The 13,617-nt window shown below is 56.3% G+C and overlaps 3 protein-coding genes across 10 annotated transcripts in view; 1 reads left to right on the forward strand and 2 right to left on the reverse strand.

Moving 5' to 3' along the window:
- ZNF646 (zinc finger protein 646) overlaps nucleotides 1-1,690 on the forward strand; it is a 31,496-nt gene extending 29,806 nt beyond the window's left edge. For all 5 annotated transcript variants that reach the window (XM_044390318.3, XM_044390315.3, XM_044390316.3 and 2 more), the window contains exon 3: nucleotides 1,085-1,690. In XM_044390318.3, the coding sequence (XP_044246253.3) occupies nucleotides 1,085-1,203 (119 nt within the window). In that variant the 3' untranslated portion in view covers nucleotides 1,204-1,690. The remainder of the gene's footprint in view (nucleotides 1-1,084) is intronic.
- Nucleotides 1,613-7,693, reverse strand: PRSS53 (serine protease 53). 3 transcript variants are annotated; one of them, XM_057314985.1, is made up of 11 exons: nucleotides 6,703-7,693; nucleotides 5,742-5,762; nucleotides 5,495-5,657; nucleotides 4,898-5,163; nucleotides 4,618-4,772; nucleotides 4,252-4,471; nucleotides 3,306-3,456; nucleotides 2,976-3,220; nucleotides 2,738-2,883; nucleotides 2,286-2,502; nucleotides 1,613-1,999 (listed from the first exon to the last, which is right to left on the reverse strand). In XM_057314985.1, exons 1-11 carry the CDS (start codon nucleotides 6,758-6,760, stop codon nucleotides 1,980-1,982), a joined length of 1,662 nt encoding a protein of 553 aa, XP_057170968.1. In that variant the 5' UTR covers nucleotides 6,761-7,693; the 3' UTR covers nucleotides 1,613-1,979. The 3 variants fall into 3 exon arrangements, with proteins under 3 accessions (XP_057170968.1, XP_057170969.1, XP_057170970.1); XM_057314986.1 differs by having other exon boundaries at nucleotides 6,302-7,693; XM_057314987.1 differs by lacking the exon at nucleotides 2,286-2,502.
- Nucleotides 7,694-8,393: 700 nt separating this feature from the next.
- VKORC1 (vitamin K epoxide reductase complex subunit 1) lies at nucleotides 8,394-10,492 on the reverse strand. 2 transcript variants are annotated; one of them, XM_026515864.4, is made up of 3 exons: nucleotides 10,211-10,448; nucleotides 9,347-9,456; nucleotides 8,394-8,852 (listed from the first exon to the last, which is right to left on the reverse strand). In XM_026515864.4, exons 1-3 carry the CDS (start codon nucleotides 10,381-10,383, stop codon nucleotides 8,644-8,646), a joined length of 492 nt encoding a protein of 163 aa, XP_026371649.1. In that variant the 5' UTR covers nucleotides 10,384-10,448; the 3' UTR covers nucleotides 8,394-8,643. The 2 variants fall into 2 exon arrangements, with proteins under 2 accessions (XP_026371649.1, XP_026371650.1); XM_026515865.4 differs by lacking the exon at nucleotides 9,347-9,456 and having other exon boundaries at nucleotides 8,747-8,852; nucleotides 10,211-10,492.
- Between the last annotated feature and the right edge of the window lie 3,125 nt (nucleotides 10,493-13,617).

A 13,617-nucleotide genomic window follows, 5' to 3' on the forward strand; every position in this document is an offset into this window, starting at 1 on the left:
GCCTTGTGAGGGCTGAGATTGGAGCCCTGGGTCCGGTCAGCAGCGTGGTGGGTTGGACAGTGGGCAGGGGGGTAGGGTGAGGGCAGAGGCAGCTGTTTGCAGGAGCCAGAGAGGAAGGGGCTTTTTATTTGGGGAAGGGAGGCAGCAATCTGGAAACTCCCCTGATCCAGCCAGTAAAGGAATGATTTCTAGAGAAAAAAGGGGTCTAGGTGGTGCTCTTTCCTTGAGGCAGGGAGCAGGAGAGTGAGGAATGGGGCATGGGAGGCACCCCCAGAGTAGACTGCCCTGTGGCTCTCGTTGGCCCCCAGCTCCCTGTCCCTCTTCCCCGCGTCTTGTCTCTGGTCCCCCTCCTCATTTCTTGGAAACTAGACCTTTGGGCCTTTGCTGCTAATGCTGCCCATGTCTCTTCTTCCCCTCACTGAACCCTTCCTTCTCTGCTGCGCATCTCCCTTTTTAGGAGCCAACCCAACCACTCTTTGTACCTGAATACCCTCCTTCCCGCCAACACACCTTTAACTGGAGGACTGAGTCACAGATAATTGTTTCTTTGAAGCCAGGCCCAACTGTAGCAACAACAGTCATTAGCCCCTATCTCCCGTCCTCTATCAGGGGTAATCTCCATGGAAAGTCACTCCACCCAGCGCAGCTGGAGGATGAAGCTGCGGGGGAGTGGGGCAGCCTGTTTCCTCAACCTGTTCCTGAGCCCTGGGCTCACGCCTTCTGCCTCCCCGAGAGATCTGCAGGCTGCCTCCCAGGACCCATTCCATTTAGTGGCCCCCAGGGGTGGATGTCCCTGAGATGACGGGTCCCTGACCAGAGATTGTCAGGGAAGGAGAGGATGGTGGGTGAGAGTCCCCTGAGAGAGCTGATGAGATGGCTTTCAGGATAAAAGATTTCTTGTGACCTCAAGGGAATGAGCGAGAAGCCAGTTAATCAGGCCTGGTAAAATAATGGGGAGTTCTCATGCAGGCCTCTGGGGCCATGGGGGGCATGGCAGCAGGATGGCCTGCAGGGCTAGGGAATGGGGTGCAAGCTGTGTGGGGTTTGCTGCCCTCAGTCAGTGACCTCCTCTCTTTCTCCCCAGGAGCCCCAAAGGCACCAGCAGCAGGGAGAGGGGACTTACTGCCCCCTCCTCCCACCCCCACGACCTCACTTCTGGATCCTTCACCCCGGTGGCCTGCAGACCTCAGCTTCTCCCTCTAAACTTCAAGTCTCCAAAGATCAGAATACGGGCGGGGTGGGGGTGGGGGGCGGGTTGCAGGGAAAGGCTTGATCTCCATGTTTTGCTCAGGAGTAGTTAGGCGTCCCCATCTCTTACTGTCCTCTCCCACTGTGCAGAGGACCCAGATCTGGCTTCTTGCCCAAGGAGGGGGTAAGGCATTCCTCGTGTCCCTGTTCTTGAAGGCTCTCCTTTCCCCAGCCTTTGTCACTATGCTCTTCCCTATGATCAGCCCTGCAAGAAACCCGGTGCCAGGCTCTGCCATGACGTGGGGCCACCGTCACCAGCCAGATTCCAACACAGCAGGGAGAGGCCAATTCAGAGAGCCACAAGTGGGGATCTTGCCTGTGGAAGGGGAGCCTTTTGCTACAATTTGTAACTTATTTTCTAAAGTCTATTTTGTAACAATTTATTTAAGTTTTAAAAAAAGGAAAATTGCTCCCCCCGAAAAAAAACGAATTTTCAAAGTAAGTGGCTGGTGTGATCCTATCTGAGGGGATGAAGACTAGGGAAGGCTGGGGACGCCTGCATCGGACAGCAGGGCTGGGCGTGGGGGGCATCCACAGGCGACATCTCCCTGTCCTGCAGGGTGGGGAGTGAGGGCAGCTGCCGGTCCCGGCAGGCTCCTTCCCAGAGCCCACTGGGCTGTTGGGCCTGCCACAGTGCCTGGAATCACGTGTGGGTGGGGGGAATGGGAGAGGGACAGGGGCGGTGACGCAGAAATTGTCTCACTGTGTCTGCAGCATCCCAGAGCCACCTGTCAACAGCCAGCTGGTTTGCCTGTCAGGAAGAGGAAGGAGGGTGGGGTTGGCCTCGTCCCCAGAACTTTCCTCCCTCCCTGAAAGGAAGAGGAAGAAGGTACTGCTTAACCCCCATGACAGATGAGAAAACTGAGGTCTGAAGAAGTTGAGAGGCCTGCTGCAAGTCACACTGACGAAGAACCAGAATCTCGTCCACTACCCCACCCAGGGCAGCTAGAGGTGGGTCAGAGCAGACCTTTCCCTGGATTGAGAGAGCACGGGTCTGGAGAGGGAAGTGTCGGCAGGGAGAACCTAGAGCCACATACTCGTGTTGGCCGAGCAGCTTCCAGTCTCGGCCTCGGGCTCCGGCTCCTCAGCAAAATAGACCTGCCAGTCCAGACTGCTGACCCAGCTCTCATAGGTGGGAAGTGCCACGAAGACTGCAGGCCTTGCGGGGCCTTGGCAGGCATCTCCAAAGCTGTGTAGCCCAGCCAGGAACCATGTGCCCCTCACCTCGTGCACCAGTGGTGCCCCAGACAGTCCCTGTTAGGGGTCAGGCGACAGTGGGTGACTTCCTCTTCTCCCCCAGGAAGCTGTGGGGGCAGAAGGGGCTAGGGGCCGGGCTGAGGCCCTGGCCGTTGGGAACCAGTTGACAGAAAGGCCCCATTTCAAGGGAGAGGCAGGCCTGGAGGCCAAGCCTGGCAGAAGGGCTGTTCATGAGTTACAGCATAAAGCTGCCGGGGGTCTGTGGGGTGAGGTCCGGGGGACGGGGGCTCACCTCGCAGTGGGGCGGCTCACCCACAACACTGGTACACACCATCCCTGGCAGAATGGGGACGCTGTCGCTCCCAAGAGTTGCATGCAGCCGGCTGCAGGCCCTGGGTCCCAAGAGGGTCACGGGCACTGTCTGAGGGGTGCCGGCGCCTGCAGGGCAAGGGAAGAGACCCCGCTGCCGCAGCCGTCTCTAGGACGTCTAGATGTCTCTAGACGTCTCTAGACATCTCTGTCCTACATACCTGCTCCTTGGCGGGGCAGCCCCAGGACCCAGCCACGTTCCCCATCAGGCAGATGGTGGTCAGAATAGGGCAGGCAGAGTGGCCGAAGGCTGGGGCCTAGTGTCACGGGCTGGGCCAGCAACAGGAGGGCTACATCATAGCCCCCCTCGGGGTGGGTGTAAGCCCCATGCAGGATGAGCTGCTTCAGGCCCCGCTCCTCTGGTCCGGCTCCCAGCCCGATGCTCCACTCCTCTGGGGTCTGGCGCCTGTGCAGAGGCAGCGTTGACAGCATCGGGTGGCAGGGCTGCCGGCAAGGGCGGGGGGCACAGAGGCAAGAGAGACATGGCTCACCCGATGAAGCAGTGGGCAGCAGTCAGCACGACCTCCTCTGACACCAGGGCTCCGCCACAGGCCAGCTTCCCCTGGTGCTTCAGCCTGGCATCCCAGGGCCACGGGGAGGGGGCTCCTGCCCGGGGGCCTTCTCCCCTCAAGGATCCACAGGCTGGAACAGACGGGATGACATCACCGGCCTTCTTGCTAAGTGCTCACTGCATGCCTGGCCCTGTGCTAAGTACTTCCCACGTACTATCAAATCCCCACCATATCCTTTTAAGTTGGATTTTGTAACCCTCGTTAGCCAGGTAACCAAAGTCGCAGAGAGGTTAAGTGACTTTCTAGCTCAGTAACTACAGGCAGGTGGCCAACTCGAGACTCAAAAGCCAGAGCCTAAGCCTTTAAACCCTGATGGTCTAGCCTCATGGGAGTGGCTGTGCACATCATTCTCCCACCCCATCTGTCTGCACCCCTCCGGGCTTGGACTGGCCCCAGAATTTCTGGCTCTCTAGGACGTCTCCTACCATCAAGACACAGCTTCTGTCCTAAGAATTCTTTTGCATGCAATCTGCACGTTAGTCAGCCCGGCATCTCAGGGCCATGGCTAGAATTTTGAGTGGGAGCCCTGGGCCTGTCCCATCTCCCTGGGTCCCTGCTTGGAAACGTGCAGCTTACTCCCACAACCTTCAGGTGGATCTCCGATTCCTCTTCTTACCTAAACTCCAAATGCACAAAATACTAAAGTGTCTATGCCTCTCAGCTCTAAATGGGGCTGTTCCTATCTTAAGGGCTGAAAGGGGCCTTAAAAGCCCCCTAATTAGCCCTGACAGTGTGTGAATGCCTTGTCTCAATTCTCTGTTCTGAGCTGAAGTTTGCTTCACTGGGCTTCTATCTGCTGCCCAGAAGTCCTTCTGCAGGCCTGGGTGTCCCCACCTGTCCCACTCCTAACGCCCCCTGTTCATACCTACACAGCTGTCCTCGTCACTGATCTCCGGGGTCTCTGGGTTCTGGGTCAGGAAGGCCGCCCCCTGAGCACGAGCCTGCAGCCAGGAACTGTGAGCAGCCGCGCTGGTCAGCAGCACAGGGGTATCTTCTTGGGCACAGCTTGACGCAAAGCTGATGATCCCAGCCTGAACCCAGTGTCCGTCAGGCTCACGGCACAGCACGGGGCCCCCCGAATCTCCCTGGAGTCAGGCAAAGGGTAGACACTTGAGCCCCAGCCATGGGCAGACGCCTCTAACAGCAGCTCTTCCACCCATCCCTATGGACTGAGCCCCGAGCCCAGGGCTAGGCCCCCTCCCCTTCTGTTCCCTTGTCTCCCCCATCAGACCTGACAGGGCCCCTGCACCCCAGGCTGGGCGCCCCCACACAGCATCCCAGGCCGAGCGGGGCTGCCCAGCAGCCGCTGGTGCAGCCGGTTGTAGAGACAGTTACACGTGGGACGGCTGATGAGACGCAGGCGCAGATTCCGCAGAGCCCTGGGAGCTGGTAAAGAAAGGGGGTTGGTGGGGAGCGAGGGAGATTCAGCGGAGGGACCGTTGGCAGCTGAGGCTGGGTGACCTCGGGCAAGCATAGTGCCTCTCTGGGCTTCAGTCTGGGCCAGCACTTACCGCCACTGGTGTCCTGAGCCCAGCCAGTGGCCCAGCAGGAGGTCCCAAAAGGAAAGCGATGGGTAGGTTGGGGCAAGCAGAGGGGCGTGTGGGCCATGGGGTGGGCAAGTCGTAGCAGGGCCAGGTCTGAGCCCTGGCTGTAGTGGTTATAGGCCCTTGGCAGCTGTAGAGCCATCACCCCTACCTCCTCGGCCCCCGGGCTCAGCCCCTCACGTTGCAGAGAACCCAGAACAACTGACCAGGAGTTCAGTTCCGTCATTGCTGCCCTGGAAAGGGAGGGACAAAGCCGAGGCATTGAACGCAAAGGGGGACAGTGACACCATGGGAGACACCACCGGGTAGGTGAAAGATGGACAGAAATCAGCCCAGAGCTTTAAGCAAGGTCCTCCCCTCGCCCAACCTCCATTTTCTCGCTCGTAAGGCTTCTACCACGAAAGGTTCAGATTAACGTGATAACGTGTACCCAGCCCATGGCACATTCTCAGTCAATGGTACTTTGTTATTCTAGGGGCAGGGGTCAGTTTTACAGAGTTTGGGGACATGTCACCCGATCCCCCCAAAAGCCAGAAACTCTGCTTTACCCCAGCCATGACTCACTTTTCAAAGCAGTGAGCGGCAGTGAGGACCCAGGTGTCCGCCACCAGGGACCCGCTGCAGATGTGGACCCCCCGCCTCCTCACGCTTGCTTGCCACGGCCACTCGCCAGGTACTGTGATGCCCTCCCGAGGCTCAGGGGGGCCGGGGCCACGCTGCCCACACGCTGTAAAGGGGGGTGGATCAGACTGACAAGAAGACCTCTGTCCTGCCCCCACCACAGGCCTGACCCCATGTCCCTAGAGCTTACCATGCTGAGCTGCCTGAAGACCTGGGAAGAGAGAGACACAGGTGAGACGGGGGAGCCTTACTTGCCTGGCCCAGCCTTGGTGGAAGGCATAGGTTTTGGGGGACGGGCCCTGGGTCCTTGCCTGTGACTGTGTGGCTACCCTTACCAGCCCCTCCCAGAATGAAAATATATGAGGTCAAGAACCAGCTTTTATTGGAAGCTTTTCAGAGCGTACAGCCAGTAATTAATTCTCCTCCTTCAGCTGTGCTCAGCACTCCCAGGCCTGAGAAGCAGGGCCAGGGTTCCGCTTGGGACCAGTCCAACCCTCCTCCAGGCTTCAGAACCCCCAACTCCAGCCCCTGCCACTGAGTCAGGGAGGCGGCCTGTATATGTGGAGAGCATTAGTTTAATTGGGCCCTCAGCTGTGATGCCTAAGAGGAAGGATTAGAGGCCCACGTCATGTCCAAGGGGAGGGGGGAGAGGGCTCCAGGAGATGGAGACTCACCCCACCCCTGTTCTGACGCCTCAGACTCCCCCACCTTTCCAGAATCTGCCAGAAACCCTACCAAAGTCTCCCCTACCCTGCCTCTTTCCCATCACAGGCCCATCAACATCTGGGCCAGGAGCGGCCAGGAGAGATGGGACATGGAGACGGGGAGACAGAGCCAGAGGGCTCCCAGAGCCTGCCGAAGGTCATTCTGGAAGCAGAGAGGGGCACAGGGCACACACACAAGGCACAGTGACTACAGACACAGACTGTAATCTGGCCCAAGAAAATCCCACCCGCTTGGACACGGGGGGCCACATAACACCTCCCCTGCTCCACAGCCAGACACAGTCACAGTCACATCAGTGCAGGCGGAGTGTCGCCCCGCAGGCACGCGCCCTCACGCACACCGAGCTGCAAGGCTGCTGGGACGGAGGGTGGCCCCTGATCACCCACCGTACCACTCCCCGACCCGCTCCAGCACGGGAGGCTCACCCTCGATGAGGACCGCAGCTCCCAGGATGAGCAGCCCCGGCCCCCAGCTCTGCTTCATGCTGCACCGGGCCACTCTGCCGCCCAGGATCCCGTGTTCAGAGAGGCCACCTGGGTCTCCCTAGCCCCACCTCTGCTCCGCCCCCAGCCGGCTAAGAGTCAGGTGTCCTCGCTTTTCCTCAGGCCCGGAAGGGAGCCAGCAGCTCCTAGCTCTGGGGCTGTGCTGTGTGACCCTGGGCGATTCACCACCCCTCCGTGGGGCTCAGCCGTAGCCAGACTGCGTGGGTTCAAATCCTAGCTCCCCCGGTTACTGCCCGAGTGACCTTAGACAATTAGCCTGTCTGTGAACTCAGAACTGCTGAATGTGAACATGCTTGGACCAGAGCCTGACACAGAGTAGACTCGCTCCCAGCCTGGAAGCTATCCTCTGGGAACTGGGGAGGGCACCGTGGGCAGAGCCTCCCAGGTCTCACTTTATCTCAGCTTCCCCACTTCTCTGCCAGGCCCACGTGCAGGTGGGTCTCACACACCTTCTCCCACCTTGCTTCAGAGCCGTGTGTGCAGGGCTGGGTACTGAGGGCCAGGGCTCCCTGCTGCTTGTCGGCACCAAGACTGACAAATCTCAACACCTCTCTGCTGCCTTCCCAGGGACCAGGGTTACAGGGGTGCCCGCCTTTCTGGCAGGTGGTGGAACACTCGGTCGGGAGGGAAGAACACGCGGGGCACACCCTTTTTCTCTTCCCCACTTCTAACTCAGGCCAGCCCAAACTGCTCAGGAACCCTGACCCCAACACGGAGGCAGCTGTGTTAAGAGCACAGACATGAGGGGCGCCTGGGTGGCACAGCGGTTAAGCGTCTGCCTTCAGCTCAGGGCGTGATCCCAGCGTTATGGGATCGAGCCCCACATCAGGCTCCTCCGCTATGAGCCTGCTTCTTCCTCTCCCACTCCCCCTGCTTGTGTTCCCTCTCTCGCTGGCTGTCTCTATCCTGTCGAATAAATAAATAAAATCTTAAAAAAAAAAAAAAAAAAAAAAACACAGACATGAGCCAGATGGCCCCGGTGGATCCGAATCCCGAGGGCTCCTTAACCCCCTCCTCGGCACCAGCCATGCGACCTTAGGTAAATTACTTACCCTCTCTGTACGGCAGTTTCCTCATCAGGATGGGGAAAAGAGCATCTACCTCATACAATTGGATATGTGAGGGTTACATGAGTTAACGTACGTCAAGCAGTGCTTGGCATGAGGGTAGGTGCTTAGTATATATTAGGAAAAAGAAAACAGAAATACTCAAAATGTGTCCCTGGTCCTCCAGGGTTGCCAAGACTGGCTTGGGGTGGTAGATAAGGCAGCTGGAGGGGTTAAGGTTAGACCATAGGAAGAACTTCCCGGCTGGCATGCACAGAACTAGAAGGGTAGTTTGCCCTCGCAAGTGTGCACTTGGCCCTCCCAGATGAGAAAGTCTGGCTCTCGGTGAGCAGCAAGGACAAGCTGCCAGCCTGTTTCTTGGGGGGTGGGGCTGATGGCACCCCAAGTCTTAACTGACTCCACACGCTGGAGAAGGGGACTAACCATCCTTTCCAGGCAGGCCCTCTACTCTCCTTCTGACTCACATCCTTCTAGTCCAGAGGAGGCAAGACTGGGGGAGGCCCAACACTAGGGTCCCTCGCAGACAGATGGCTCAGACTTAGCCAGTTTATTTAAGAAATTTTATTGCTCAGAACCTTTCCTCCTTGGGCAATGGCAGGAACTTCGGAAACCAGCCCTTGGGGACAGAGCCAAAGGCACTAGCGTGGAAGAGGGTGTGGCACATTTGGTCCATTGCCCTGTGTGGGAGTATGGTGGGGTCAGGTTGCAGACTCTTCTAAGGACCCAGACATGGCCCCCTTGGGCAGGGCTCACATGGCAAAGCAGAGCATGAGGTCAGCCTGGCCTGGGTGAGGGCTCAGTGCCCTTTGACCTTGCCCTGTGGTTCCTGGACCTTCCGGAAGCTGAGCACCACCAGGCCCACATTGATGGCATAGGTGGTGATGCAAACGATGCAGAAATCATAGAGTACGAAGAAGAGGATCCAGGCCAGGTAGACAGAGCCAACAAGAGACACCAGGGAACTCAGCACCAGCAGGATAGATGCCCAGCGGGCCCGGAGGCAACCTGCAAGGCAGACAGGGCTCAGGCATGGGCTTCAGGGACTGGCCATCTCTAGAACACTGACTTGACTTCATGGTACCACCCAGACCTCAGGGGCTGCTGGGGAAGACTCTCTAAAATGAGAGGCTCTGATGGGCCTTAGCAAGGCCTTGGTTCTCCTATCTGTTCAATGATCCCTGGAACCCAAATAGTGAATTTTCCGGCTGAGCTCTGCATGTGATGAAAGAGAAGTAGTCCTTGGAGTCCCCTCAGAGAGTAACTTCTGGGTCTTTTCCACAAAAGTGGAGTCCTAGGAAGTCTTTAAGTGCCCTTCTGACTCTGACAGTACCTAAACCAAGTGAGACTTGTTAGTTCCCACCCCCAGGGTGCTCAGTGATGAGCAGCTGGCCTCGGCTGTCTGGGTCACCAAGATTGCAAGAGAAGGGGCTGCGCTGGCCAAGGGGGAGGGGCCTGTCAGGAAGAGGTGGGGCCTGCAGGGAAGGGGCGGGGCCACTCACCTAACAACAGCTGTAAAGTGTAGAAGATGCAACCGAATATGCTATTGGATTGATTGAGGATGCTGTCCTGGCCGAGCACATGTTCCACCAGTCCGAAGCCCCGGCCCCACCTGGTGGAGGGCAGGACCCAGGTCAGGAGTGGCAACCCAACGCCTTGGCCCTGTCCCAGAGGGGTGATTTCCAAAAAGCCACCAAGGTTGTCCTTCCCCCTTCCCTCCCCACGCCCTCCTGAGTCCAAGGGTCGATGTTCCCGGCTAGCCTTCCTTTGGCCACGTCAGGATTCCATGTCACTGTCCCTGTCCTCCCCTATCCCAAGGCCAGGCCATGGCTCCACCATATGCCCCTCTTTTCGTCCTAGACCTTCCATAATTCTTAAGATGGCAAGGAAGGTTGAATGGTTGACCTTGCTTTACTGGGAATCAGGTGCAGAATCTCTCTGCCCTGGACCTCTAAATCTCCAGCTCCCTGGCCGCCTACACCGCTCCTCCGTATTCGGTCAAGCCCAGGTCCTCAAGCGTAGACCTGGCCACGTTATCCCCAGTCACGGCCATCCTCAAGACCTCAAGACCATCATCAGTCCCTATACACTATCCCATTCCTCCTTCTACCCGGTTACCGTTATTCCTTGACATCAGGATGTACGCGCTGCTCCCCAGAATAACCACCGTGCCCAGCACTACCTGCACCACCGCGCAGCCGCCGCAGGCCCCACACACCTATCTCGGACACACCGTTTCCCCCAGGCAACGCCCCCCTCGAGCAGCCCCGCCTCCACGCGCCCGATCCCAAGCGCCAGAATCCTCTGGCGACCTGGCCGCCAAGACGAGCAGCCCAGCCGCTCAAGCCTTCCACTCCCGCGCGCACCTGGAGGAGAAAACGCGCGAACAGCTGATGGCGGTGCCCACGTCGCAGAGCGCGCGGTAATCCCGGTCGCGGGCGCGCGCCGCCTTCACGTGCAGCGCGTAGAGAGAGAGCACTAAACCCGCCAGGCACAGCGCGAGCCGCACCCATCCGGGGTTCGCCCAGGTAGCGCCCATGTCTCCTGATCCCGCCCGAGGCACTAGCCCGCAGGGAAGCGGCCACGGAGCAGGGGCGGGGCAGGGTGTGGCCACGCCTTCTCCCGCCCCTCTGACGGCCTGATTGACCTCCCCGGTCTCGCACTCCCTGATCCAATCGGTTGTTCCTACGACTCTGATGGGCGTGCTGTGGCAAGGAGGGAAAACAGAGAGGAACGCCGGGATTGGAAATCCAGAGGAGGGGACGGGGGTGATTACAGAGCACACGGCCCGTCAGGCATAATGGGAGTTGTAGTCGGGACGGCCGCAATGCCTCAAGGGAAATGGAGTCTCCGAGTTTTTAAAAATTACATTCATGTGGCTAACAGGATAGCGTTTACGCTATGCCAAGCTCTGTTCTAAGCTTTGGAACATCCAGAAACTACGGACCGGCGGACCAGGGAATCCAGCGAATACTGCGATCCGATCAAGAACCAGCATTGCCACTGAAATTATTATTTCAGATACTGTTAGGACTATAATCTCCAATCGTCGTCATAGCTTGCTCAGCTACTCCCTCCTGCCCATCAGCGCCGCCTGCAGGCCAGTGTCTGTCTGTTTGTCTGTCTCTCTCTCGCCCTTAAATTGCCAGCTCCCTTACCGCCGCCGACATTATCCTGACCCCTGTTCCGTCGTGGCAAAACTGAGTCTGGACCAACCCAACGGTCCCTCTTTTCCAAGCCTTCGGTGGGCTAGCCGCGCTTTCGCTCGCAGACATCGCATCTATTGATGACTCAACGCTCCTATACCTCTGCTTCCTTCGCATCGGCACTGAAACTTGCTTCTCTTTCCCCATTTTAGAAACAGTAACAAATCTCCCTTCACAATCAAGTTTTGGGGAAGATTTTACACTTCCAGTATTTACTTCCTCACTTCTTCCTTGCTGCCCGGCACACCATCAACTGGCTCCTGCCCCCAAACACTCCCCTGATAACTAATGGCTGATGTCACCAGGATGGTAAATCCAAACGGGTATGTATATATATAGTCATCTCTACACCCAACGTGGGGCTCAAACTCAGGACCCTGAGATCAAGAGTCACATGCTCCGGGTGGGGGGATGGGCTAGCCCTGTGATGGGTAGTAAGGAGGGCACGTCTTGCACGGAGCACTGGGTGTTATATGCAAACAATGAATCATGGAACACTACATCAAAAACTAAGGATGTACTGTATGGTGACTAACATAACGTAATTAAAATTTTTTTTTAAAAAATCACATGCTCCTCCTACTGAGCCCGCTAGGTACCCCTCCAATGGATATTTTTGAGTTCTTATCATGCTTGACCTCTCAACAGTATTAGTCAGTATTGAGCACTCCTGCCTGGGAACTTTCTTTCTCTGGATTCTGTGGTATTTCACTCTCCTGTTGGCTCTTCTCTCTCTCTGGCTGCGCCTTCTCAGACCCACTCTTCTTCCAGGCAGCATGCTCAGCAGAATAATGGCTCCCAAGGATGCCCATGTTCTAATCCCCGGGACTGGTGGGTGTGTTAGGTTCCATGGCAAACAGGAATTAAGATTGCCGATGGAATTAAGTTACTAATCTGTTGACTTTAAAACAGATTATCCTGTGCAACCAATATAATCTCAAGGCTCCTTGAAAGTGAAAAAGGGCAGGGGAGAAATGAGAAAGGGCAGCAGAAGAAGGGAGTCAGAGGGAGGTGTGACTATGGAAGGAAAGCACAGAGAGGAGGCAACGTTGGTGGCTTTGAAGATGGAGGAAGGAAGTCATGAGCTAAGGAATGTTGGGTGGCCTCAGAAGAAGGAAAAGGCAAGGAAATGGATTCTGCCCAAAAGTGTCTGGAAAGGAACTGGTGATATCTTGATTTTAGCCCGGTGAGACTCTTGTCAGACTTCTGAACTGCAGAAGTATAAAAGAATAAATGTGTGTTGTTTTAAGCCACTAAATTTATGGTAATTTATTAAGCAGCCTCAGGCCTGTGTCTTATCTCTGTTATCCTATGGGGTCACATCAGCCCTAGTTAGTGCTGGAAGAGACTACATACAGAGTGCTGTGAATCCCAGAAGGTCAGAATCATTGAGGACGTAATGCTGTTCAACAAATCATCACCAAAAAGAATGGCTTGAAACAAAAATGGTTATTTTATTTTCTCTAACATTTTAGAGGTTGGAAATTTGGGAAGAGAATTTTGGCTGAGAATTCCGGCTCCCACACTTGCAGTCAGGTGATGGCTAAGGCTGAAACGACGGGAGACTGAAGTAGCTGAAGGCTAACCTCGCAATTATTTCTCTTTCTCTTGTAGTCTCAGGATCCACGTGGTCTCTCTGCAGGGGCTACTTTGGGCTTCCTCACAGCATGGCAGTCTCCAGACTACGATAGCCAGCTTTCTAAATTGTCATGAATGATTCCCGTTTTCTAGTATTCATATCATTCATTGTGTCGTCTCTTTCCGCACTAGATAGGGCTAACCTGAGCCCGTAGGATAATCCAGAAATTATGGTGTGTCGCTTTCATGGTTAAGTCATAAAGATATTGTGGCTTCCGTCTTGCTCCCTCTTAGATCGCGGGCTCTGTGTGAAGCCAGTTGCCATGTTACGAGGACACTCAGGCAGCCCTAGGGAACAGACCACTTAGTTAGGAAGTGATGACTAGTCCCAACAACCAGCATGAACTTGCCAGGCCTGCGAGAGAGCCACCCTGGAACTGGATTCTCCAGCACCCATCAAGCCTTTAGATGGCTGTGGTTTTTTTGTTTTTTTTTTTAAGATTTTTATTTATTTATTTGACAGAGATAGAGACAGCCAGCGAGAGAGGGAACACAAGTAGGGGGAGTGGGAGAGGAAGAAGCAGGCTCATAGAGGAGGAGCCTGACGTGGGGCTCGATCCCGGAACGCCGGGATCACGCCCTGAGCCGAAGGCAGACGCTTTAACTGCTGTGCCACCCAGGCGCCCCTAGATGGCTGTGGTTTTAACCAACATCTTGACTGGAACTTCATGAGAGATCCTGAGCCAGAACCACCTAGCTTAGCTGTTTCCAGATCCCTGACCCAAAGAAACTGTGCGAGATACCAAACATTGATCGTTCTGAGCTGCGATGCCATGGGGGTCGTTTGCTACACAGGCATAGCAGATTGCCTAGCAGCAGAGAGAACAGCCAGTGAGAGGCTCTGAGGCGGAACGTACCTGGTTTGTTTTGGGAGCAACAGGGAGGACAGTGTGGCTGGAGCCATTGCATTGGTGGGCCGGGGGGTAAGG

Source organism: Ursus arctos, unplaced genomic scaffold, assembly GCF_023065955.2.
Source record: "Ursus arctos isolate Adak ecotype North America unplaced genomic scaffold, UrsArc2.0 scaffold_2, whole genome shotgun sequence".
In the NCBI taxonomy this organism is placed as follows: domain Eukaryota; kingdom Metazoa; phylum Chordata; class Mammalia; order Carnivora; family Ursidae; genus Ursus; species Ursus arctos.